The 25,951-nt window shown below is 28.8% G+C and overlaps 2 protein-coding genes across 3 annotated transcripts; both read right to left on the reverse strand.

Moving 5' to 3' along the window:
• Positions 1–7,951: 7,951 nt before the first annotated feature.
• LOC122500883 (fatty acyl-CoA reductase 1-like) lies at positions 7,952–19,451 on the reverse strand. 2 transcript variants are annotated; one of them, XM_043610025.1, is made up of 4 exons: positions 19,267–19,451; positions 16,761–17,237; positions 10,508–10,735; positions 7,952–8,537 (listed from the first exon to the last, which is right to left on the reverse strand). In XM_043610025.1, the coding sequence occupies exons 1-4, from the start codon at positions 19,449–19,451 to the stop codon at positions 8,240–8,242; spliced, it is 1,188 nt and encodes a 395-aa protein (XP_043465960.1). In that variant the 3' UTR covers positions 7,952–8,239. The 2 variants fall into 2 exon arrangements, with proteins under 2 accessions (XP_043465960.1, XP_043465961.1); XM_043610026.1 differs by having other exon boundaries at positions 19,392–19,450.
• A 2,522-nt stretch (positions 19,452–21,973) lies between these two features.
• Positions 21,974–24,733, reverse strand: LOC122500762 (growth arrest-specific protein 6-like). The gene is made up of 4 exons (XM_043609849.1): positions 24,139–24,733; positions 22,938–23,219; positions 22,456–22,716; positions 21,974–21,996 (listed from the first exon to the last, which is right to left on the reverse strand). Exons 1-4 carry the CDS (start codon positions 24,731–24,733, stop codon positions 21,974–21,976), a joined length of 1,161 nt encoding a protein of 386 aa, XP_043465784.1.
• Between the last annotated feature and the right edge of the window lie 1,218 nt (positions 24,734–25,951).

The raw sequence follows: 25,951 nt of genomic DNA on the forward strand, positions 1-25,951 counted from the left end.
ACGTCATTCTGTTGATTTACACTCACAGCACACTTTCTTACATACATAAAAGAAAGGTAATTTGTGCTTTTCAGGATTAGTTACCAACATAAAAAAAATTATTTCGTATAAAGAGTGACCACCTACTAGTACCCAGAACCTTTTTTAGGTTCGGGTACCCGACACCTGGAGTACAATAAATTATAAATAAATTATTTTATTAATTAATTATCAAATATTCTTGACCGTCAACCAGTACCCAGAACCTTGTTTAGGTTCGGGTACTCGACACCTAGAGTAGAATTAATTATAAATAAATAATTTTATTAATTAATTATCTAATACTATTGTAATTCTATACATTATTTATTGCATAATATAATTAATATAATATATTTTTAATATAATAAAATAGAAAATATGAAATCAATTCTTGAGAATTAAACCAAGATTCCTCTTTTTGTAGTGGCTTTAAAAAACCAGTAGGGTATTATTAAACGAGTTCAAAATAGATTTTTATATATTCTAGTTAAATGAGGAATACCTTTCGATTATTTTAAAATCAACTTTGCGGAAATGAGGTTTTCTATTAACATCCCTCTCTCAAAAGGAAATATTCCTTCCTTGATTTCCTCTTCTTGTATAAAATTATCAAAGTAAAATAAATCAATATAGTTTCAAATAAGTTATCGGAAACAATTTAAGTGGTAAAACAATAAAATGCATTCATGATTTTTGAAAAGTTATTTTCCGTTTGAGTAAATTTTGTAATTTTTGTAAAATTGAAAATTCGTTACGAACCTAACAAAGGAAAAATTATTCTAATTAGTACAGCATATGGCAGTTTGTAAAAAAAATAAATCATCATTTGTAAATTTTGTTAAATGTTATACAAAAAATTATATAGTATTTATAAATAATGTAGAGAAATTTTTTAATAAATATTTTAATAAATTTCAAAATACATAATTTTAAGACAGGAATATAGAAATTGTATAAGATCCAGTGGAGTGATAAATAATTTTTTGTATATTAGTAATTAACGCCTTCTACAACTTCCAGATTCTTTTCCTAACTGTTGGTAGCAAAATCCTGAACAGCAGTTGCCCCAGCTTCCATTTGCTTTACATCTTCTTCCATTTTTTAAGCAGGCCATAGTAGTTGGTGCCATTATCATTAGAATTGTCGCTATCAGTAACAACAGAAGTCCAATTGATTTGAAACCAGTCATTTTTTTCTTGCTAGCTGTAAAATAAAAAATATTTTATTTTGATATAATTATTACCAAAAGTGTTTATTATGAAAAATACGTTATTATTGTTAATAAAATAAATTGTAAATTGTTATTAACAAATTATTAATTTAGATAATGAGGGCGATAAATTTTAAAGGAATTTATTACTCGAAAGTTTTTTAAATTGTTGATTACGAATTCAATGTCAGCTTTTCAAAATTCAAAATGGCGAAACCAACATGGCGGACGACTTTATAAAAAATAGATTTGATAAAATACATAACTATAGTAATAGAAAATAATTTCTTATCTTTCGTCAAGCAAATAAAAAATTTATAATTTATTAAATTTAACATTTTTTAAATTTATAAATATTCTTTTGCACTGTATAGAAATAATGAAATTTATTTTATTTTTATAAAAATGTAAATGAAAAGTGTAAGATTATATTACTTACCATAATTATAAACTGATATCGAGAAGCAGAAGAGAATGTGATAAAGTAATTATTGTTTGAGAGAGAATAGCGGTTTTATATAGTGTCGAGTGAGTCGTATCAATTATTATCAGATATAGTTGGAAACGAACTTTGTAGAAATAGAAGACAATTAATTTTCCACTTATTTATCATTTCGTTTTGAATGCAACTGTAAAAAATAATAATCGAACAAGGAAAACTAGTCTTCTTAAATATCTCACACGGCGCATAGGATTTTCCAGAATATTTACAGAAATTTTCCTCCTTTGAAGACTAACTACTTATTACATTAAGTAATAATTCATTAATTATTGTTTGCGCTTTCTTAATCTTCTTCTTCTTCTTCTTAAATGACCTTAATGACTGATTTTAAATCTTTCCACTCTTAATATTTTAACTAAATATACAGAAATCAATTTCTAGAAAATTTTGAATAAAATTTTCCACTTTATATGATATAGAATTTTTCTATTTCAAGTAAAATTATTACACTTATTACGCAGGTAGAAGAACTTTATAAAAACAATTCTTTTTTTTTAATTTTTCAAATAGTTTTAAATTATTTTTACTAACAAATGGCAGAAAAATAACACCGAATATTGCAAATAGTGGGGAAAAATATCTAGGCTACAATATATGGCAATAGAAACGTTAAAAAGTCGATCTGAGGTCCAATTTTCGAAATTCAAAATGGCGGATCCAATATGGCGGACGGATTTTTAAAAACTTATTGGATTCTGCTGAAACTCGTTACTCGGGGGTTTTAGTGGTCGCTGATTACGAATCCGAGGTCCGATTTTCGAAATTCAAAATGGCGGATCCAATATGGCGGACGGATTTTTAAAAACTTATTGGATTCTGATGAAACTCGTTACTCGGGCGTTTTAGGGGTCGCTGATTACGAATCCGAGGTCCGATTTTCGAAATTCAAAATGGCGGATCCAATATGGCGGACGGATTTTTAAATAATCGTTGGATTCGGCTGAAACTCGTTACTCGGGGGTTTTAGGGGTCGCTGATTATGAATTCAGGGTCCGATTTTCGAAATTCAAAATGGCGGATCAAATATGTCGGACGTTTTTTAATAAAAAAGAGTCTTTGGTTAGATAATTCAGTAAATAAAATCTTTTTTCGACGTTTGGACACATTTGGGACATTTATAACCACTGTGTGTTTATATAATTAAAACTACATTAAGGATAAATTTATTTAGATGTCAGAAAAGTTTTATTACTCATATCTGCGAGTATCGGTTACAAACCAACAAAAACATAAAGTGACATACCCCTAAAGAAAATAAGACTTAGTGTAAGTAAAGCAAACGTTTATTTGACTATCGAGTTCGTCAAATCCAAATAGTAAGAATGAACAACTTTCTTTTACTTATAAAGACTGTTTGACATTTTGCTGCAAAGACTGTGTCGCGGTTTCTCAGTAATGGAAATGGTTGCAAATATTTGCCAGCACAGTAGCAAGTGGGTTTACACTTCGTTTCTCATTTCACGTGCGTAACTTCTCCAGCGAAACGCACAGCGAAAGACGTTACTTCTCTACACTGGGTCGAAGCGGAAGAAGCGCCGTGTTTATTGACCGAGCTTGGCGAACCTCGAGACACCAAGCCGGCTCCAATTTCCGTTCTTGTTTGTCTAGCTCTAACATCTCGTTACACATACGTGCTTTCAAGCACTTTCGATATATATATATATATATTTATAAACGACATCGTCTTCCTGCCTTGTAATACATTACTAAAGTAAAGCTGATTTTCTATACCTAACTTTCTAAAGTACTTATACGCCACTTTATTGTTCACTATATAACAATATTATACTTTAGCATGGAACACACAAAATTTCCTGTAAAATAATTTATTACCAAATGGCAACGTAACAAATTTCTCAATTCAAATAATAAATTAGTAATAATAATTAAACAGTGTTTTAGATTGAAAACATAAATATGCAGCATTCAATTAAAACAACGCTATGCTATTAAAGTTATGTAAACCATTCTGCATTACATCTGAAATTGAATTTTCAAGTGTTTATAAAATGGAATAAAGTCAGTGTCGACGACTATTATGAACGTAATTAGGAAAATCAATATTTCAGGAATAATAAATAGTAAAATTATTTTTGACAAAATAGTAGTGTTACAATTATTCAAGAACATAATGCTTCAGTTTATATAACGACCTACAAGACACTCTTTGTATTAATCAATTTTTTCCCCTCAACAGTAGTTTGTCATTACCAAATGTAAAATGAATGACAAAAGTGATTTAAATTTTCGGAACGAAATTGCAAACGTGAAATGTTGAATCCATTTCGATTTTTTTTTTTTGTGATATTGATGAGAGTGGACATCGAATCATACATTCAATATGAGAAATCTTTGGAAAATCCGTTGCTTTATTCGCGCAAAAAGAATCAGCAATGCCTTATTTTTTTTCCACCTTCTCTTTTATTTTTTATTTCCTAACGCGATAGAAGTGCAGAATGTACGTGACGACCAACAGCATTTCATTTCCCATCGATATCCGTAATTACTCGGCACACGGTACGAGTTGTATTGGCATTCCGCAATATAGATTCCGTTAGTCGCTTCTCCCTTCACAATTCTAGTGATGCTTTTTAATCGTTGAAATTTCGAGGTTCCATACCACAAAACACTTCTTATATGTATATGTGCTACATTGAAACGCAATTATACGTTTCTGAAACGTTATGCTTGCAGTAAATCTCTCAAGGAATTTCATCATTTCAATCGCATGTTGAATTGTAGTCTTCTTTTTTCGATTCAAAAATCGATTTTCCATAAAGTAGGATGTTTAATAGTAAAAATTTCTTTTGGCGAAAAATATCTTTTATATTGCACTTCTTGGCTCGGCCAATTTTCTCGAAGGTAAATTAACCTCTCGTTTTCTTCTTCCTCATTTTCCATGGTAAAAAAAGGGAGAATCCACGAGTTTCCTTCCTCGAGTTGTTCAGTCCTGAGGAGTTCTTGAGGAAGCGAGAAACGATCTTGGCTTTTACGTACACACATAGAGAAGTAATATTCTGTCGCGTGACTGTTGATCGTCGAGCGGTGAACCGTAAGATGGTCCCCTGCCCTTTTTTAAAAGTCCTTCCATTACGCGCGAATTTTCCAAGGCAGAAAATTTAGCGAAAAGAAAGTTGTGGATTAATTTTGTGCATGCGGGAAAAGGGAAGGCGAAGAGGTAATAATTGAGGGGGTGAGTCGATTTTCTTTTTCTTGTAATGATAATTTGCAAAAAAAAGGGAAAAAAAACGTCTGTACGAAAGCGAGGTTTGTACAAATGCAGTATAGGGAGGAAAGGAAACCGGCATAGCACAAAAGCGGAAGGAGAGGAATAGAGAAAATTGTATGAGACGTAGTAAGTGTAGTGCTTCTGAGAAGTGCTAACCGTGGAACGAGAAGGACTAAGTGAATTTATTAAATTCATTCTGGCGTTTCGAATGAACGTTAACTTTATATGCATTATACCTATATACATTATATAGCAGCGAGTGTTGAAGCGGAAAAGTCTTGAGTAAAAAGGCGGATGTTTCCCTGCGAAATGAAATGGCTCTCTTTTATTCCCAGAAAAAAAGAAGGAGGAGGAGGAGGATGAAAAAGAGTAAAAGAAAAATTGAATTTTCGTGAAGGCTACACTACATCAAGTTCCTTGACTTTTGGTTATGTAATTCCAAGATTAAATAAACTGGATCATATAAGACTTCAAAGGAAGGAAATGCACTTTTCTTATAGTTCAACATCTCAAGAATAATGTCTCAAAATTTGAAGACGATCAGAGCAAAACTCTTCAAGTTATTTACTAATTAGTCATGTGTCCTCAAAAACCGCAAATCCGTTTGCTAATTGCACGTTCGGTCAGTTTTTAAAAATTCAAAATGGCGGATCCAATATGGCGGACGTTTTTTTAAAATTTTATCAGATTCGTTTAAATCTTTTTACTCGGGGGTTTTTGGCATCGCTGATTACGAATCCGAAGTTGGTTTTTAAAAATTCAAAATGGCGGATCCAATATGGCGGACGAATTTTTAAAAAAATTGTTAATTTTAATGAAACTTGATATCTAGGGGTTTTTTTGGTCTCTAATTACGAATTTAAAGTCAGATTTTTAAAATTCAAAGTAATAGCCTTCTAATGTGATGCTCCAACTTAATTAAAAATAATTTTTAAGACTATAAAAATAAATTGAAAATTGTATTTAACGAACAATAAATTATAAACAACGATATGACAGTCAAAATAGAAGAATGCGATGAATTTTCAAATTAACAAGAATTCCAAGAGAGAAACTCTCACTAAAATATTTCTTAAAGAATGTCAATTATTTTCATTTAGTAATATTATCATTTATTAACGATTTTGCGTGTCCTGTCAAGTTATAGGAAAGAATTTGCTTTACAGCAATTTCCTTCTATTTAAAGCATGACACGCTTGTTTTTCAATCTCATTCCCAGAACGCGATTACTTTATTATTATTTGTGAGAAAAATTGCGTGCACGAAGCTTGGTTCTTTTGCAATTATTATTTAAGTTTTTGTTTTAAAGCAGTCTGAATTCCTCTAAAAATATTGTTAGAGAAAAAAAAAGGAAGAAAACATTAAATTTGATTGACATGTTCATAATATTTCAGTGAAAGCATTTCTCTTTTGCGATAAAATAAATTTTTTTATTTTTACTGCAACAAAGAAAGAAAAATTTAACAGTGATAATTTGATCTAGATATGAGAAGGAAGGAAATGATAACGTCAAGAGAAAAAAAAAGAAGTATAAGATTCCAAAATAAAAACAAAGGTGAAGAATTAGAAAAAAAGTCTTTTTTTTTTTAACGAAGCGGAAAAAATTTTTAATTAATAGAAGATAAAAGAGTAATATTCTCTTTTTTTAATTAACGATTAGAAGGAAAAATATTGTTTACTGGACATTCGCGGATTACATTTGACAGAGAGTATTAGTTGTAAAAACTTTCTCTCTATATCGAAGAAGTGCATTCTCTTTTTCCAATGACCTTTTACAAAATCTTGACAATATATGACAATAAATAAATTTGCTAGATACTATTTTCAAAGATTTACATCTCAAAATTCAGGTTCATTGATTTGAAAACATTTTTTCGCAATAATCAAGTTGGGGAAAATTTTTTTTTTACAAAACTAAAAGGACCATAAACTTGGGGAATTTTTTTTTCTCAACAAATATCTAAATGCCTGGAATTTTGTTCATGCTTGAATGGAGTTCAATTTTAAGAAATGTAGAGCAAAGAGTCTGAAGCAAATGCAGAATATGTCTAAAGCAGCAGCAGCAGCAGAGGGACTGGGACCGATAAAATTACTATCGAGCGAACATCCCGAACAAGTGTACGCAAACTTTTAACGAGAACGGCCCACTTTTACACCGATCCAATAGCATTGACAAGTCAAACTCTTTTTATTGAGTAAATAAAATTTCCGTTAAAACATTTTTTATCTCCACGAAACCCGATATACCAGGAGGATTCGTGTGCGTCAATCCTCTCCAACTTTTTCATTCCGAAAAAAATTGTTTGAAAACTATATATTTAATTTTGTTTTTCTAAAATAAATTACAAGTTTTTTTTTTTTTTTTTGCTTCTTTCAATTATTTTTTCAAGTTTAATTAAATTTCTCGTTTTTCTTAGGTAAATTAAGATCGGAATTGTGTAAATTCATTTCGAGAAAATTGTTTTTCACAGGTTTTGTTCAAAATCCGAAGCATTTTCACATTTTTTTTGTCGGCCATATTGAATCCGCCATTTTGGATTTTGAATTTCTGATGTCATTCGTTATCAACGACTCTAAAAAGCTTGAGAACTTCTTTGGATCTAATAAAAATCATGTATTGTTTGAATGCCAAGTATTTTGACATTTTGGTCGGCCATATTGAATCTGCCATTTTGAATTTTGAATTTCTGTTGTCATTCGTTACCAACAACCTTGACAACTATAAGAACTTCTTTGTATCTTACAAAAATCATGAATTGTACAACATTTTGAGATTTTGGTCGGCCATATTGAATCCGCCATTTTGAATTTTGAATTTCTGATGTCAAATTCGTTATCAAACCCCAAAAAACCTTATAAAAAAATTGCTGACTACAGAAAAATAACTATTTATTACAAAAAATATTTTTACATAATTTATTACACATGTATGGTGAATATTTTATTTTTGATTAAAATTATTTGAAATCGACAATTTCATTTCTAGAAAATAAATACATTAATTTTAGTCTCTCCTGCTAGAAATATTTCTTCAAAAAATTAAATAGTTTTCCTATAAGAATTTGTACTTAAAAACAGTACAATTAAATTTTTTTACATTTTTTACATTATTAATTTTTTAAATTTTTACTTTTTTCTATTTTTTCTATTTTTACTTTTTTTCTATTTTTTCAATTTTCAGAATATTTTTTTCGATTACGTTCGAACGATGTTTTTAGATACGTTTTTTTTTTATTGTTGTTGTCCATTTTTCTTTTACATTTTTTTCTCTCTCAAACTAAAAAAGAAATGTAAAGCAAAAAATGACAATAGCAAGAAAGATAATAGCTCTGGTAAAACCTCGAACAATTTTAATGTTATTTTCATCCACACAGTATTTTCTGCTTGCGGCAGCAGCGCACAAAACGTAGGATTCAACATCGATATCAGCTTCGAGGGGAAATGTTTCCTGATCCATTGGACTAAGGCGCTTGTAAAGTCGATTGACGTGATTTCTCTCAACTGACCACGACTTGGATGCAACTGACTTCAGAGAGCGAAGCGCATTTTGCACTCGGACGTGTTCAGCAACGATCCTAGAAAATAACCAATTGAAAAACCAATCTTGATGCTCAATTCTCTTCTCAGAAACTTGACAAAAAACATTGATATACTTCCGATTGTAATACATTCGTCAGTATTTTTCAAACATTTGTCTCTTGTGTTCCCTTTTCTCTTTTTTTATGAAGGGAATTTTCAATTTTCATTTTTAAAAATATTCCCTTTCTGATAAATTAAATAAATTGTGGCAAATAATATTAAAGAGTAATTTTTTTTTAAATATTAAAAGATGCGAAGACAATTTTTCATCAATACTGCAGTAGGCTTGATGCTATCTGCATAGTTTTAGAAAATATAAAATTATTTTTAAACAGAGTAAAATTTTAAAAAAATGGTAAAACAAGTTCAGAATAATATTAAAATGTATTTTTTTTTTTAAATAATATTAAAAGATGTGAAGATAATTTTGCATCAATACTGCAGTAGACTTGATGCTATCTGTATAGTTTTAGAAAATATAAAATTATTTTTAAACAGAGTAAAATTTTAAAAAAATGGTAAAACAAGTTCAGAATAATATTAAAATGTTTTTTTTTTTTTTTTTTTTAATAATATTAAAAGATGTGAAGATAATTTTGCATCAATATTGCAGCAGGCTTGCTGCTGTCTGCGTGGTTTTAGAAAATAAAAAATATTTTTCAAACAGAGTAAAATTTTGAAAAAAAAATGATATAACAAGTTCAAAAGAAAACATCACCAAATTGTCTCTGACAATAAAGCAAAATAATACAACTTTTTATTAAAAACCAGAAAAAATTTCCATAATGTTAATGTATATAGTAAATTGCAAATTAGTTCATTATGTAAATTTTTTTTCTACTCCTTTTTGTGTCGCAAAAGTATATAAATATTTTTTTTTATCGTGATTTGACACACTTTGCTGCTAGTTTTATTTTGTGTAAGAATTTTTTTATTTTTGATGTTAGTGTCATTGATTTTTTTGTTTCATACAGTGTGATACAAGTCAGAGACATAAAAGTGTCGGTTGTGATTGATACTTTTAACCCACTTGCAAGAATTGTGTTAAATATCTATTTTATTATATGAGAAAAATTTATATTATAAAACAAGTTATATGGAAAAATTAATACTTTCTAATACATACTTACTAATACATAATAATTTACAAAAAAAAAATTTTCAATTTTTTAAAAAATTATTATTATTATTTTATTAAAACATTTTCCAACTAAAAATAATATTACGTGCTGCCTGGAATTTAATTTAAAATTGTTATTCATTTTATTCAATATTCCTTTAAAAAAAAAATTGAAAAAATAAATTTAGTGTTCAAAATACAATTAGTTATTATTTTAAATTGATATGTTTTCGTGATGGGAATAACAAAAATAAAAATCACTTTATTTTGTCATGCATTAGAAAACAGATCCTCTTATATTTTCTTGATATAAGATAAGAAGTGTCAAATTGAAATTCGAAAAAGCGGTGAGTAAAGAATAAATTTTATTCTAAGGAAATATATAGAATCCCATTGACTTTATTATTCGAATATATGAAAAAATTGGAATTTTTTTTATATTGAACTTTATTTTTTAGAGCAGTTAGAAAAAAAGCAATTTATAACTATAATATTTTTAAGAAATATAAAATATTTAAATAAAAATATGAAAAACTAAAAGAAAAATAATAAATTAATAATAAATTAAAAATAAAAAAATTAATTTTTAAAAATTAAAATAAAATAAAAATATAAAAAACGAAATTTAAAAAAAATTAAAAAATAATATTGCGAGACAACGTTAACTAAATTTTATGCTATTTGGATATTAATAAATAAATCATGAATCAATTTAAAAAAAAACTAATCAAGAAATAATATTTGTATAAAAAATAAAAAATTTTTTTTTTATCAAGAATTAATTAATTCTCATAATACAGCATTAGAGGTCCTGCAAAATAGTGGGATTATAATTAATTAATTTACCTCTGTTTTGCACCAAACAAATTCAAGATTGTATCACAGATGACGGACGGTAGCCAGTCAGTGAAAAAGACGGCTAACCAGTGGAGCACGACATTATTCGTCATTCCACGAAAACCAAATGTTGGATATGTAAATTTTAGATTTCCTCGATTTCCATATGTAACAAGTTCGCCCCATGAGCATCCAATTGAAGTCGCGTTGTAAACTGACACTTTGTCATATTTGCTTCTAAAAAAAAGAAATTTTTTATTTATATATTTCTTTCATTTATAAAAAAAAAAAAAAAAAAAAAAAAAAATTAGTTCACATCACGAAAACTACATCTTTTTTCATAGAAATTTATATATTCTCTTGTTTTGAATAGAGATTGTTTACTTTTAATAACGAAATTTTTTTGACGAAAAAAAGGATGAAGAAAATAGCAAATACATTTTTGTTAAAAAAAAATTCTGTGTATATTCTGGTGTATTTTTATATTCTGTTTTAGAAAAGGAATTCTTTTTGTAGTTATTGACAGAAAATTTTGAGAAGTAAACCCCAAATTAATTATAAGGACGTTGATTATAAATTCGAAGTCAGTTTTTAAAAATTCAAAATGGCGGATCCAATATGGCGGACATTTTTTAAAAATTTGATCAAATTCGTTTAAAACTTGTTACTCGGAGTGTTTTTATGTCGCTGATTACGAATCTGAAGTCCATTTTCAAAAATTCAAAATGGCGGATCCAATATGGCGGACTTTTTTTTTTTAAATTTGATCAAATTCGTTTAAAACCTGTTACTCGGGGGTTTTTTATGTTGCTGATTGCGAATTTGAAGACCGTTTTCAAAAATTTGAAATGGCGGATTCAATATGGCGGACGTATTTTTTTAAAATTCATCTGATTAGCGTCTACAAAATATAAAATATTTCAAAGATTGCATTTGAATTTTTAATTTACTATGAAATAAAGAATTAGTTTTAAGCATATAAATAAATAAATAAATAATTATAAATAAGTAAATAATTAAAAATAAGTAAATAATTATAAATAAATAAATAATTATAAATAAGTAAATAATTAAAAATAAGTAAATAATTATAAATATATAAATAATTATAAATAAGTAAATAGTTAAAAATAAATAATAAAGTCAAGATTTTTTTTAAATAAATAAATAAATAATAAAATATTAAATCAAAAGGAACATTAGGAAATATCTGCAGATAGAAAAAAAATTGCATTGCGTGAGTAATCGCAAGGAGAAAGCTACCGTATGTATGTATATACGAAAGGAAAAGTATATCTTGATGTCTTCTAAGAACATTCAATATTTGCTCTGCAAACAATTCACGTTGAATAAGCCTCATAAAATTTCAAAACTATTAAACTTTGCTTTTCATACATATTTCGACTCATGCGTAATTAGAAAGTTTACATGAATCGTTGATTTATACTTCTGACACGCATATGCAGTTCAAACTGTGAATTTTCTAATGTAATGTCAATTACACTCCAAATGCGAACTATACCCGCTTGTGTAATAACTTCTATTTTCAAAGTTCAATATATAGATAATCACACTATTTCTCCAAACTGAATAAAAAAAAAAAATAAAAAAAAATAAAAAATGAAAAAAAATAAAATAAATAAATAAAACAAAATAGAAAATGAAAAAAAATAAAATAAACAAATAAAAAAAAATATAAAATGAGAAAAAAATAAAATAAACAAATAAAAAAAAATATAAAATGAGAAAAAAATAAAATAAATAAATAAAAAAAATATAAAATGACAAAAAAATAATTTTTTAATAATAATAATTAAATATAATGATTATAAAATGTGCCAAGGAATATATATGACATTCTTGGAGAATTAATTATATGTGCGCAAGATGTTTTGAATTTAATTTCAGTTTACGTTTACATATGTATATAAATGGAAGTGGATATAATTTTATGTAGCTGGATATATTATTGAATTATTTTGCCAAAATGTACTTTAACTCATGCAGTTCGTGTGTGTCATTTGATTAAACTCAGACTTTTTAATTTAAAAATAAATGACGTTATATTTAACATTTCAAATATGAAACTTCATTTGCAGGTTTCCCCAGGAACTCTCTGAAGATAAATTATATTCACTTCACGTGTTGAAATTGAATACAATTAATGATTTCCGTTGAATAAAAAAGATTATTTTTAAATGCCAAAAATTAAAAGACTGTTATTGTAAAATTTTTATTTTTAAAGTATCCTTTTTTTAAATTATAAAAGATTTCTGTTATTAAATTTATCAACTCGATGTTGAGTTTCCTTAAAAAAAATTTTTTTTTTCTAAACTCTTTATCAATTTCTATCATTTTTATTTTTACTTTACTTTTCGCATTGAAAGTGAAAGTTATAATAAAAGTGAAAGTAAAATAATAGTGAAAGTAAAAGTCAAAGTTATAGTGAAAGTGGAATTTGAAGTTAATGTTAAATTTAAAATGGTGTCTAAAAGAAACTGAAAATGAAATCAAAGTGAAAGTCAAAGTAAAAGTGAAAGAAAAAGTGAAAATAAAAGTGAATGTGAAAATGATAGTGAAAATAAATTTTAAAGTTAAATTTAAAATGAGGTCTAAGTGAAAAAAATGAATGTGAAAATAAAAGCCAAAGTGAAAGTTAAAGTAAAAGTGAAAGTAAAAATGAAAGTCAAAGTAAAAGTGAATATGAAAATTATAGTAAAAATAAAATTGAAAGTTAAAGTTAAATTTAAAATGAATTTAAAGTAAAAATGAAAATAATAATTAAAATACAAGACAAAGTGAATGTCAAAGTGATGGTGAAAATGAAAATGATAGTGAAAGTGAAATTTAAAGTTGAAGTTAAAGTTACATTAAACTGAAAATAAAAGCGAAAATAAAAGCCAAAGTGAAAGTAAAAATAAGTTAAATTAAACTGAAAATGAGAGTGAAACAAAATCCAAAGTGAAAATTAAAGTGAAAGTGAAAGTAAAAATGAAAGTCAATGTAAAAGCCAAAGTGAAAGTAAAAATAAAGTTTAATGTAAAAGCCAAAGTGAAAGTTAAAGAAAAAGTGAAATAAAAAAGAAAGTCAAAGTAAAAGTGAATGTAAAAATTATAGTGAAAGTGAAAGTGAAGGTGAAAGTTAAAGATAAAATGAAGTCAAAGTGAAATTGAAAATGAAACTGAAATAGAAACTAAAAGTGAAAGTCGAAGTGAAGATGAAAGTGAAAGTAAAAATGATAATGAAAGTGAAAGTCAAAACCATAGTGAAAGTAAATTTTCGTTTTTTTCAAATTTCACTAAAAAATGATTTTCCAAATACCTAAAAAAAATTTTTCACTCAAATATCGACTGAAAAAAATATTTTCCTCGATGTTTATGTGAGAAAATAAACAAAATGTCAAAAAAATAAAGAAAAAATTGCCCACAATAAATTTAATAAAGTGAGGATAAAAAAGACAATGTAGATCACAAAAAAAAAAAATAAAAAAATAAGAGAATATTTTATGTCAAATGTCATTTCGGAAGAGAAAAATAAAAAAAAGAAAAGAAAAGAAAAGGTATATCGTGTGTGTGCCTATATACTTTTTGAGACGAAGAGGCACACAGAAGAGGTTAAATCATCCGAGCGAGTGATCCATCAACGTCGAATATCGCCACATTTTCTCCCCCTAAGAAAATTACATTTTGAAACGCCAGTGGTTTCCGAAACTAAGCTTTATTTTTCCTCGTAAGCGATTGAGATCTCGTCTTGAAGCATTTCGAATATATAAAGTCGCGACGTTGAATTCCCCGAGTCTAGAGTGTATCGACTAAGAAGAAGAAGGAGGAAGAAAAAAAAGGCGAATACGTACTTTCAAATGAAATGTGAACTCGATGTTCAGTCGAGCGCTCAAAGGGGGAAATGCAAAATGATGGATGCGGAAATATCTTCTTCTGCCATTTTCATTTATGCATTCAAAAGTTTATAAAAAAAAAAAAAAATTTCAATTTATTTGTTTTAGAATTTTTTTTCCTGTTATGGCGAAATAAACAAATTATTTATTACATTATTTGATTGACTTTAAAATAGTTTTATTTATTGTTTTTATTTTACTCAATTTTTTTTTTTTTTTTTTTTTTAATGTTATATTTAACATTTTTCGCAATATTATTTTTTTTGTGTTCTAAAAATAATACGAGGAATTTATGAATTTTCTTCAAACAGCAATTAAAATATAATTGATGGATATAGAAGAGTCAATAGGAGAAGAAAAAAAGGAAAAAAATAAAGTTGAAGAGTTGTTTATTATATAATTTAAGCAATGTTCGAAAAACCTGTTCTGGTTTCGTAGCTCAACGATAAATTAAAATTATAAATTAAAATAAAATAATAAATTAAAATTAAAATAGTTTTATTTATTGTTTTTATTTTACTCAATTTTTTTTTTTTTTTTTTTTTTAATGTTATATTTAACATTTTTTCGCAATATTATTTTTTTTGTGTTCTAAAAATAATACGAGGAATTTATGAATTTTCTTCAAACAGCAATTAAAATATAATTGATGGATATAGAAGAGTCAATAGGAGAAGAAAAAAAGGAAAAAAATAAAGTTGAAGAGTTGTTTATTATATAATTTAAGCAATGTTCGAAAAACCTGTTCTGGTTTCGTAGCTCAACGATAAATAACGTTGGAAAACAGAAAGGCTGATGGCTAGTCAGGAAAACGCAGACGAGAAAGTGCCTTTGCAACATCACGTACAGAGAAAAGAGAAAATTTATTGTAAAAATTACGACGGGCGCTTGTTCAGAAGAATCGGGAGGTTGGTCAATGCTTGTAATATATAAAGAAAATGGGTTTCCACTGCGCTCTACAACTATGTCAGAATTTTAATACAGAAATATTCGCACAGTCAATTTTTTTGAATATGTTCAATATTTTTTGTTAAATATTTTTTTCTTTTTATTTTAATTATTATATTTTTTTAATATATATGTATTGAATTTCAATATCACGTTAAAGACACGTAAAGACTGCGTTTCAAATAATATCAAATTCAGCAAAAAAATAACCATGTAACTGTACAAAGTGTTTTTTTCGAATACAATCATAGTTCATTTGTGTTTTGTAGAAAAAAATTTTAATTTAAAATCGAATAAAAAAATTTCCAATGGAGGATTTTATTAACTATTGATTGGTAATTTGTTTTTTTTAATTGAATGCAAAAATTTTTATTTGAGATAAATAATAATTCTTTATACTATTCTTTATAATAATTTTTTCCTCTAAAATATCTCACATTTTTTTTTAAAAGACTTTTAGCTTATAAAATTTCTTTTTGAGTTAGACATTTTTTCACATTTTTCACGAAGTTGCTAAGGGTCAGAAAAATCGGGAAATATTATTTAAAGTAGTGGAAAAATATTCTGGATTTATGCAAAAGAAATTCTAAAGTTTTTGGTGAACTTTAAAAATATTGAAATCCTTAAACTGCGTTCTTGAATTTTTCTTTTTTCACCATTAAAATTTAAAATGAAACCAAAAAGAGTTACAGTTCCTATTTTTATAAAAAAAAATAGAATTTTTGTATTTAAATAATTAAATTTTTACAGAACTTTCTGGGAAAAAAAACTTTCTGAAAATTATTCAAAATAATTACTTTAATTTCCATTTACAAAAAAATATAATTCTGGGGAATAATTGAATTTCTATTTCTATTTCGGAGAATTTATTATAAATATGTTTAAAAATAAGTACTGTATCAACGGTCCTCAGGGTCGTTAATTACGAATCTAAAGTCAGATTTTCAAAATTCAAAATGGCGCATCCAAGATGGCGGACGACTTTTTTAAAAATTGTTCCAATTTCCCTGAAACTTAATAGTAGGGGGTTTTTGGTGTCGCTGATTACGAATTTCATGTTAGATTTTCAAAAAAGAATTGCGGATCAAATATGGAAGACGTCTTTTTCAAAAATCGTTGTAATTTGCCTAAAAGTTGATACTCAAAGGTAATGAAATTGGTTAAATGTTGTTACTTGAGAGTTTTTTTTATTGTCCGCCATTTTGGATCCGCCATTTTGAATTTTCATAAACTGTTAAGTTTTTTGAAAATTTGCCGAAAGATTAAAGTGCAAGTGCAACAGGTGAAATGAAAATAGATTGAACTTTAGGGACAAAAAAAGGTGCAAATATGTTTTTGTGTTAAAAAATGAAACATTAATAGAGAAAAGATAAAATATTAATTTTATTATAAAGAAATAGAAGGATTTTGTAAATTTACCTTAAACCACGTTCCCATGCGGAGACAATAAGTGTATTAACAGCGAGATCAACGGGAATAATTTCAGCCTGATAGTCCGCGTGTCCAAATGCAAATCCAGCGCCAACCATTAGGGCCGTTGGTCCTTTTATGACTTCAACATAGCCTGGCATTGGTTCCTTGTAAACGGGACCCACAATGGGGAGTCGAATTAAAGCTAGTGGAACATCAGGTACTTGTTCATTGAGTAAAGTTTCAGCAATTTGCCCCCTATATCTAAAGAGGTTAGTGGCTGCTGCAACCACTTTGAGGTTAGGTAGGTCTTGACAGAACTCGAGGACAGTGTCATGTGGTCCAGCTGCATGAAACACGACGCTGACATTTGCCAGAAGAGCCTGATCTTCTTTACTTAGTCCAAGGCTCTCGTAAAGGAGATTTCCCTCTATGGACCTCACACGCGAAAGTGCATTCGGATCCTCAAGTCGAAGTCTCTCGTATCTGAAATATTTTTTAATTATTTTCATTTATCTGGAGCATAGAATTTTAATTCAGAACCATCATCAGGCCACTTTTATTAACCTTTAGAGAAAAAATTTTAAAAATATTTATTTAAATATAGGTTTCGAAAACTAAATTTAAATAAATGTTATATCATAGTATAACAAAAAAAGGAATATCGAATAAAAAATCCCAAACATCAACACAGCATTGTGCTATAGATAATTCAGTCGTTTAAAGAAAAAGGAATCAGGGAGAATAAAAAAAGCGTGGAATTTATTGCGTGAATTTCTTTTGTATAAAAGAGAAAAATCACCGTTGAGTTGTAACATTTTCACGAAAGTCGAGGTGGAATCCCAAGTCTTTTGCAGCTCAATAAAAACCTCCCTTTAAACTCTCTCCCCCCTCGAGTTGTCTTAAAACACCTTTTGCACGTTCATGCAATAGTTCAATCGAATAGACAAGCACTTTACTCTATTGAAAGAGATAAAGTAAATTACATGATGAGCCAATTAATTGAGCTGCGAGTGAATTTGTGAAAATTAAATAAGAATTTTACAAAATTATCAACGCTGCTGATATTTCAATTTCTACTGTCACTTCTTAAATTGACATTACATCATTTACAGTGAATTTTTTTTTTTTTTTTTTTTAATTCATTAACAATCTTTACTATTAATTTTTTAAATTAAACGTTCCTCGAAATTGAATTTTTTGTTAATCAAAAACGATGTATCATTTTTTGTTTCATTTAATTTGTTGCAGACAAAGTGTTTTAGTTCACATCACATGTTTCATGGAAAAATAAAAAGTAATTTATTTTAATGCTTTCGTATAATGAAACAGTTTTAAAATGGGATGTAGGATAAGGATCGATGTACTTATACAAGCTGAGAATCTGGTAGCGCACTTTAGGTAATGAGGGTAAGTGTAAATTTGGATTACTTCCGCACACGCATCTTTGACACATCATCAGGAGGAATTTAATAGCTTAGGACATCAAGTGCGACGTATTTCGCCAAATGGGAAATTGCCAATAACGACGATTGGCTTATTAATCGCCGACCAATATTCCAAACCAATGATTTTAGAATTATTCGCGTCTTTATTATTACTATTCTTCACTTGCTGCTTTAGTATATTTTATTCTTTACTCCTTCTTATCATTTATATCTATTACTATTAATTAATTAATCACTATTGTTTTAATTTTTTGATTTACTGATCAGTAACTGTTTAGAACACTTTTTAATATTAAAAAAAAAAAAAAAAAAAAAAAAAAAAAAAAAAAAAAATGTTTTATTATTAATTAGATGTCAGGAATGAATAACTAGGACACGATACTTTTATACTAGAACACAAAGCGCATGAGTTTTAAGAAGTGAGTGAAAAAGATTTAGACACAAAACAAGAGGTCAATGTTTATTTGGCAAAACTGGAATATTTTTTTAGCGCGAAAAAATTTAATGAAAAAAATTACTGCCTTGAGGCGACAATGCTGAACTATGTTTGCGTGCTTTCATGATGCAAAAGCTTTGGTCATAACGGCGTCCAAACACGTAATACGACGATCCCATTCGTCGGTACGCGTAAAATTTACAGGAAGGTTCATTGAATCTTTATTGCATTACATTGGACGTCCAACTTGAGATACGCCTATCAGCTTATCGAATTTTTATTTTATTGCCCTCTTTAAAGAGACCATAAAAAACCCTCTTTCAAGCTTTTCCTACTTTCTTTTTTACTTCAATATTTACTTCACACTGCGTTTAATTAATTAAATTGATTACATATTTTTATTTTATCATAGTAACGGAATATTTATATTTAAATCAATTTTTTACCCCCTTGGTATTCTAATTGTGTCAGAAAATAAATTTTCAGTTACTGAAAATATTTTTTTAATTATTAGATTAATAAATAAATTCTTCAATTACAGTAAATTCTAATTGTTCGAGTAATTTTAAAAGTGGGGGAAATAATTTTTAATTTGTTCTTCCGGCCAATTAGGAATGTTGAAAGTTCATACCCGGGAGAAAGGAAAATCCTCTTAATCCGATCATCCTTGTTATAACCTGAACGCGACCTCAGAACTGCATAAACTTTAATCTTTGGAAAAGCACGTAAAATCTTTTCGAGAATAGCGCGGCCTACCTCACTGGTAACTCCCGTGAGTAGTACTTCGCGTTCTCCGAACCACTCATGAAGAGACATGATCATCAACTGCAGAGAGAAAATGAAAGTGACTCGATCGTTGAATAACTTTACTGTACGCGAGACAGGAAACTTCTTTCCTTAGCTGAAAGTTCATTCACTGGCGCCGTTTAAAGAGAGTCAACATGCAGGAAAAAATAATTTTCATAGTAAAGCAGATGCATTAGAAGCATTAGAAAAATTATTACAAACAAATCAATTGTGATATTGATGAACTTGGTTCTTTTTAAAAAAAACGATGAAAATTTAGATTTCAGAAAAAGACGATAATTATTGACAGAAGTTTTGTGGCTTAAGATTTAATTTAAAGTATAGAAATTATAAAAAGGGGGTTCGACTTAACCGATAGCGCATAAAGATTCCAAGATGCTATGAAATATATTTCATAGCGCAGCAAAGTTTCCTCAGGTAGAAATGCCAAAAGTGATGAACAAGCCTTTCGTTGTTGAGCCAAATGAGAATGTCAAAGTGGACTTAACGAAATTGAACTCAGCCTCAGGAACGAATTATGCGCCATCTACAACTTTTCATTTGAAAAGTCGCGCTAATAATATTAATATAAAAAGTAAAATATAATTAATTAGAAAAGACCACTGGGAATGACATTTAATAGAATTCATGATTAGAGTTCAACAATATTATTATGATGAAGTTATAAAAATTGATATTTCGTCGACTAACATCATCTCCTTCAAGTATATCGATATAGTTAACAATAAATATCATCAATTGTACTTTGTTCCAGAGAATGCAACACACAACTAAACTTAGGTTTTAAATAAAACGTCCACTGTGATTCAATTAACTCTTAGATACTTTCTAAGGAAACTAATCTCACATCTTATCTTCTATCAGGAGCACAGCATCAAGGAATTCATAGTTTTCTTGAATCGAGAAGTGATCTGAGTTCAATGAAAACTTGGCCTATCCTGGTTCTAGTTAGTTCTGAAGTCGTGCTTAGAATCTTGGAGTATTCAACTTATAGGGCACGTAGAGAAATCAATACTTCACCTGTAAGAAATTCGTTTACTTCCTGATTTATGAAAGAAACTAAATTAGAAGAATGTTTTTAACAATATACGATTGAGTTTGATTTAGATGTTACGAGTTATTATTGAAAACTTTTGGAATAAGTGCTAATACTTTCCCAAAATAGAAAGAATGTTTACAAACTCCCAAAGTTATAGCGAAATTATTGAAATGAATTTTTTAAATGTATGCATGAATTTTCCAAAGTATAACATTTGTATTAATAGTTGCAGGGAACCTGCAGCCTTTACGTTTAATCGTAACCTATATCCATTGGAAAACCGATGTGATGCATCTGCATGTAAACGAGCTTCAACTTCCCTTCAACCTCTACTTACGAGAAGTTTAGATTTGCATGATATTTCGTCAGTGTGGGCTTTATTTCACTCGCACAACTAATGAGCGACATTTAAACTTTGGAGGTCGACCGAAGACATTTAGGCACCCACACCTCAATCACACAAACTCAGATCTTAATATTTTGAAATTACGTAGAGATGTTCTATTTTCTATTTATCTAAAATCTAAATTGTTCTGAATTGTTTAATAAATATATTTTTCTTTGTGAGTCTAGAAATAAATAAGGTAAACTACACGTATGTTACGAGAAAAAAAATTCCCGTAAATACTGCCATTTACCACAAGAACACTTGAGTTCTATAATTTTGCAAAGATTTAGTATTTCATTCATTTGCATTTAAAAAATATTACAAAAAAAATAAACGAGAATGTTTACAAATGTTTCCCGTTGTATTTTCCAACTCCTTTGCGAAAGTGGCATATCTGATGTAGAGGCAAGGACCTTTGACAAAAATAATATACATTTCTTGGAAATAAGGAATTTCTTGTTTACGTATAAATTTAAATCTCTTTATCATGTAAATATTATTCTTATGAAAGAGAAATATACAATTGCGATAGTAAAGTATTAAAATAAAAGTATAACTTCACATTATTTAAAATGCACTGGAACGAAAAATAAAAAGGTATACATAATATATTATTATCATTGCCTATAAAGAAGACAATTATGTTTATTTTATTGAATAAAAAGCCAATAATTATTCAAATAAAGTCAGTTTTTATAAATTCAAAATGTCGGATATAATATGGCGGACGATTTTTTAAATATTAAACCAATTTGCTGAAAAATTTGCAACGCAGGATTTTATGGGCTGTCTGTAGGATACTCAGTTTACTCACAGCAAGATGCCTATCAACAGAGTAGAGCAGAAATAGTTGTTTTGATGAGTAAGTCTAAACCAATGTTAGCCGGAGCTCTCGAAAATTCATCATAGAAATTTAAAAAAAAATTATTCAATAATTGTCTCAAAAAAAATTCATAATATATCGACTTTTTTTGGCTGTATAACTGGAGGACCCCTTAAGCAAAACATATAAATATGATATTTATTTCATTCTTATGCTTTTATTGTTGAAATACTTTGCTAACACAAAAGTACAGTGTGAACATCTGCCACGTACTGTTGCTTCTATCTTTTCCTAGCCTCTAAATCTACAAATAATAAAAAAAATGTTATTACTTTAGATTTGCCTAAAGTCCATAAAACAAAGCAAATGAAATTTTATTCCATAAAATCAAAGCGTTTTATTTCTTAAAACGTGCAGGAATATTTTTTACAAAACTGATTTTCTTCAGGCATTTCTAAAAATCAAACTTATAACTTGATAAATTTTGCCACGACACAAAGACTAACAAAAACAATACAATTATAAATTAAAATAATATATTTAAATTTTTCTTTTATTTTAAAAAAAATTCTTAAGATAAATTACATTGTGCAGATAGTAGCGTAACATAGAGTAAGTATTAAAGGATGAAGCAAAAATAAATTGGCAGACGATTTACGAAATACATTTACAATTAAAGTGAAAATACTTTTTTGTTCAATCTTTTTTTGCCGGTTTCTATTAGGATTGTGTAATATATTTTGAATTATTAGATCTGCAGTACATTCTTCCTTTTGTGAATTGTAAATGTAACCGAACTGACAGAGACAGTCAAAATGACCAGGCAAATTGAAACAGCTTTCTCCCGAACTCAAAGAACAATTGTGTTTATTAGTGGTGCATTCATCCACGTCGATGCAAATTCCATATCTAGACGACCATTCGTAACCTGATTTTTGACAATGGCACGTTACGTTTATTTCATTTCTCATCAAAGCCTCAAAATCCTGATTCTCCGCTGCACTTAACTTGCATTCACGTTTATCTATTAGGAGATTATTTTTATACTTTTATATTTAATCCTGCAAAGTTCACGTCTACATTTAATATCTCTCTATTTTAATTTAAACTTTTAAGCTACTTTCAGAAAAAAATTTTAAAAACTTTTTTCAAATTCTTTAACAGTGAAAATTTTTTTAAAAAATTTCAGAATTATTTTACTTGATGTTATTAATTTCTACGTATTAAATTCTAATGAAAACGTACTTGGAGAATTATTTACATAGCAGGGATTATTTTTCGACTGAAAACATTTTTTCCAATCAGTGAAATATTTCATAGGGCAACATGCATCAGGACAAAAACTATAGATGGCGCAGGCAAATGGGTTTTTGTCGTCTGCTCTTGGATCTTTGTTATGGGTACCATAAATTCCCAAACAATCTGCATGGTTATCGCACGGTTCTCCAAAATGGGTCAATTCAGGCGTACGCAGCATCGTATACCAGCACATGTAGTAACTCGCAGACGTGCGCCACTGAAATCGCTCTAAAGTTGTTCAATTATTTGCAGAAAACTGAAAATTTTGTTTATTATTGTAAAATTTAATTTATAATTTGTTAAACTGATTATTATTCCAGAAGGATTGACGAAAGTTTAATTGGTTGCTGTCTTACCTGGTAAATTATTTGTAGCATAAAATTGAAAGAAATGATTTTTAATTAAAGTGAATCAAACAATAAAATCAAAGTAAGAAGGAGAAGGGAGGGAGAGGGAAGGAGCAAGGAGAAGGGATCAAGTGCTCACGGCAGTGACGATTGAGACCTGACGGGAAAAGGTCATTGACTGGGAGGTCTGACCCGGACAGAAAAGACTGAATATTGAAAAGGCAAAGGGCTGACAAAAATTGTATTCATCATGCCTAACAATTAATAGGTGTGCATTTTGTGAAGACCACCTGAGTATGAAGAGGCACTCCTGGCGAAATAGAGAAAAGTTGTTTTGATGAGTAAGTCTAAACCTGTATTGTGTCGTGAATTGACCGAAGAATAAACTAATATTTGTTCCGGTGACTCCAAGTTCAAGACACGTAAGTCGATAACAATATTAAAGGGAAATCTTTATGCTTTAATTTAATCCGCATGCTCTTGCATATTAATTATAAATTTCTAATCGTTATCATAATTAATGAATGTTGTCAATTTGTACCTGATTGTTAACTGAATGTCAATCATGCGACATCTCAGGTGTTGGATAGTAATTTAATTGTTATAACATCTCAAATATTTAATGGTAATTTAATTCTTATTAGACCCTACGAGGGATTACCACAAACAACACGAACCCTTGAATAACAGTTTTTTTAAATGAGGATTAACTCCGAGAACCTAGGTATTATTTTCTTTCTCCCTTTATCGCATAGAAAAGTATTTACTATAACAGATATTTATTTCTACAAATTAATTACCTATTGGCCCCTTAAAGGGTTCAAACAGTTGATCCTCAGACTTGTTCTTCCGCTCGCATTCACTTTGGGTAATGTTGATCTGCTGAGTATTATTAGGCAAGGTCCAATTGTGTTCCAACATAATCGTGACGGTGTCGTCTTCTCGCCTTAAAGCTGAGAGACTCGCTATCCTTTGAAGGTACTTAAGACAAAGCACAAAGCTGGTTTCACACTCCTTGTGAACTTCCCAGTGCAAGATCTTGAGTGGCGGCTTTGGGAATTCCTCATACAGTCGTCTTGACACATCGTTAACATCTCTGTAGTATCTTCTGTCATAATCATGAAATTTATGTCTACGAAGAAAATAAGCCACATCACGTACTGCATGCATTTTATCTCGACTAATATCCCCTCGTTCATCTTCATCAACTTCTTCATCCGTATCGATTTTTCCTGAATTGAGAAGCTTTATATTTGGATCAAATATTTGCTCCATTGTTGGCACAAGATCCACATCATTTTCTCCTGTATTGGCTTCTCTCTCGGTCGTTGTCGTTTGCAATTCGGCGAATGATATTTCAATCATTCCAATAATTAAAATCAGTTGCGACCTCATTTTTTATATAAATATAACCACAAAAAGTGTCAATAGGATGATTAATTAAACAAAAGACGAAAACGCTCTTCCTTTCAACTAGTTATTTATTTAGAGAACAAGATTTAAATTTAGTACATTTTTGCCGTTAACAAAATTCTAATAACATTTCTAGAAATTGTATCTAATATTCAGTTAATTAAAATTTTGACTTAAATTATAATTTAATATCAAAAACGATGCGATGTAAATTGTTTCACGAAGAGTACATTTTTTTAATAAAGTGTTATTATATGCTTGCAAATGTAAAGAAACCGTAGGAAAAAAAATTTAAAAGCTCATAAAAAGGAAAGGAATGTACATGAAACTTATAAAGTAGCGAGGAAATAAAAAAAATAAGGAAAAAAAAGAGAACTCGATTCATCACGACGAGGTGGAAAATCTTCACGGATGTTATTTTTCGGGATCTGCGTAGTAACGAATATTTTTATAATACTTTTTATGAATAGTGCAGACTAGTGTAAACTTGGCGAATAAAATGACAAGCGTGCGGTTTTGAGGCTTTGAGACCTACAGAGCAGTGAGGTCGACGTCGACCTACATCGCCAACGAAATGCTTCCAATTTTTTCGCGACATGACGCTCTATTCTCTGAAGCGGATTTATTGTCCTGCAGCTATTATTTCGTCTCCAGCGAATAATACCGCATCGCATTACGTATATAATGTGCCGGTTGAGACGAAGCAAGACTTCATTGACAAGAACCTTTAACACTAAGTCACCGGTCCGAATGTATCTGGCTGAGTAAGTCAGAGTAACGAGGTACTTATCTTTCTCACTCGCCCAGCTTGCAAAATACAATCTCATAGATCCAAATGTCACGGCTTCTTAGCTTAACACTTTAACACCCAAACATTTGTCTTCTTTTCAAAAATTGATAAACTTCGAGGTACATAATTCTAAAATTATATTTTTAAAATTATTTATACGCCTAAAACCTAAAAGTTCCTACTTAGGGGTTTTCGGAGTCGTTGATTATGAATCCGGTCTGCGGTTTACAAAATTCAAAATGATCCAATATGGCGGATGACAGTATTTAAAAGTTATCAGAAATAAAAATTTACGATTCATTATCAATTCTAAGTGAATATTATTTCCAGTAGAAATAGATCATAACCAAGACCGTTGAAAAGATTTTATTCCCGACAAAATTCTTACTACAAAGTCTTTTGACGTATCG

Source organism: Leptopilina heterotoma, unplaced genomic scaffold (genome assembly GCF_015476425.1).
Source record: "Leptopilina heterotoma isolate Lh14 unplaced genomic scaffold, ASM1547642v1 Lhet_191, whole genome shotgun sequence".
NCBI classification, from domain to species: domain Eukaryota; kingdom Metazoa; phylum Arthropoda; class Insecta; order Hymenoptera; family Figitidae; genus Leptopilina; species Leptopilina heterotoma.

What these genes read in the sequence shown, in the direction of transcription:
- LOC122500762 (XM_043609849.1), bottom strand. Translation starts at nt 24,733, where the DNA reads ATGAGGTCGCAACTGATTTTAATTATTGGAATGATTGAAATATCATTC. An exon ending in CTATGTAAATAATTCTCCAA is followed by an intron (nt 22,717 to 22,937) that starts GTACGTTTTCAT and finishes ATCTCCTAATAG; the next exon opens with ATAAACGTGAATGCAAGTTA. An exon ending in CAATTCACAAAAGGAAGAAT is followed by an intron (nt 21,997 to 22,455) that starts GTACTGCAGATC and finishes TATTATTTGTAG; the next exon opens with ATTTAGAGGCTAGGAAAAGA.
- LOC122500883 (XM_043610025.1), bottom strand. Translation starts at nt 19,451, where the DNA reads ATGTCTCTTCATGAGTGGTTCGGAGAACGCGAAGTACTACTCACGGGA. An exon ending in GCATGGGAACGTGGTTTAAG is followed by an intron (nt 10,736 to 16,760) that starts GTAAATTTACAA and finishes TCTTTTTTTTAG; the next exon opens with AAGCAAATATGACAAAGTGT. An exon ending in TTGTTTGGTGCAAAACAGAG is followed by an intron (nt 8,538 to 10,507) that starts GTAAATTAATTA and finishes GTTATTTTCTAG; the next exon opens with GATCGTTGCTGAACACGTCC.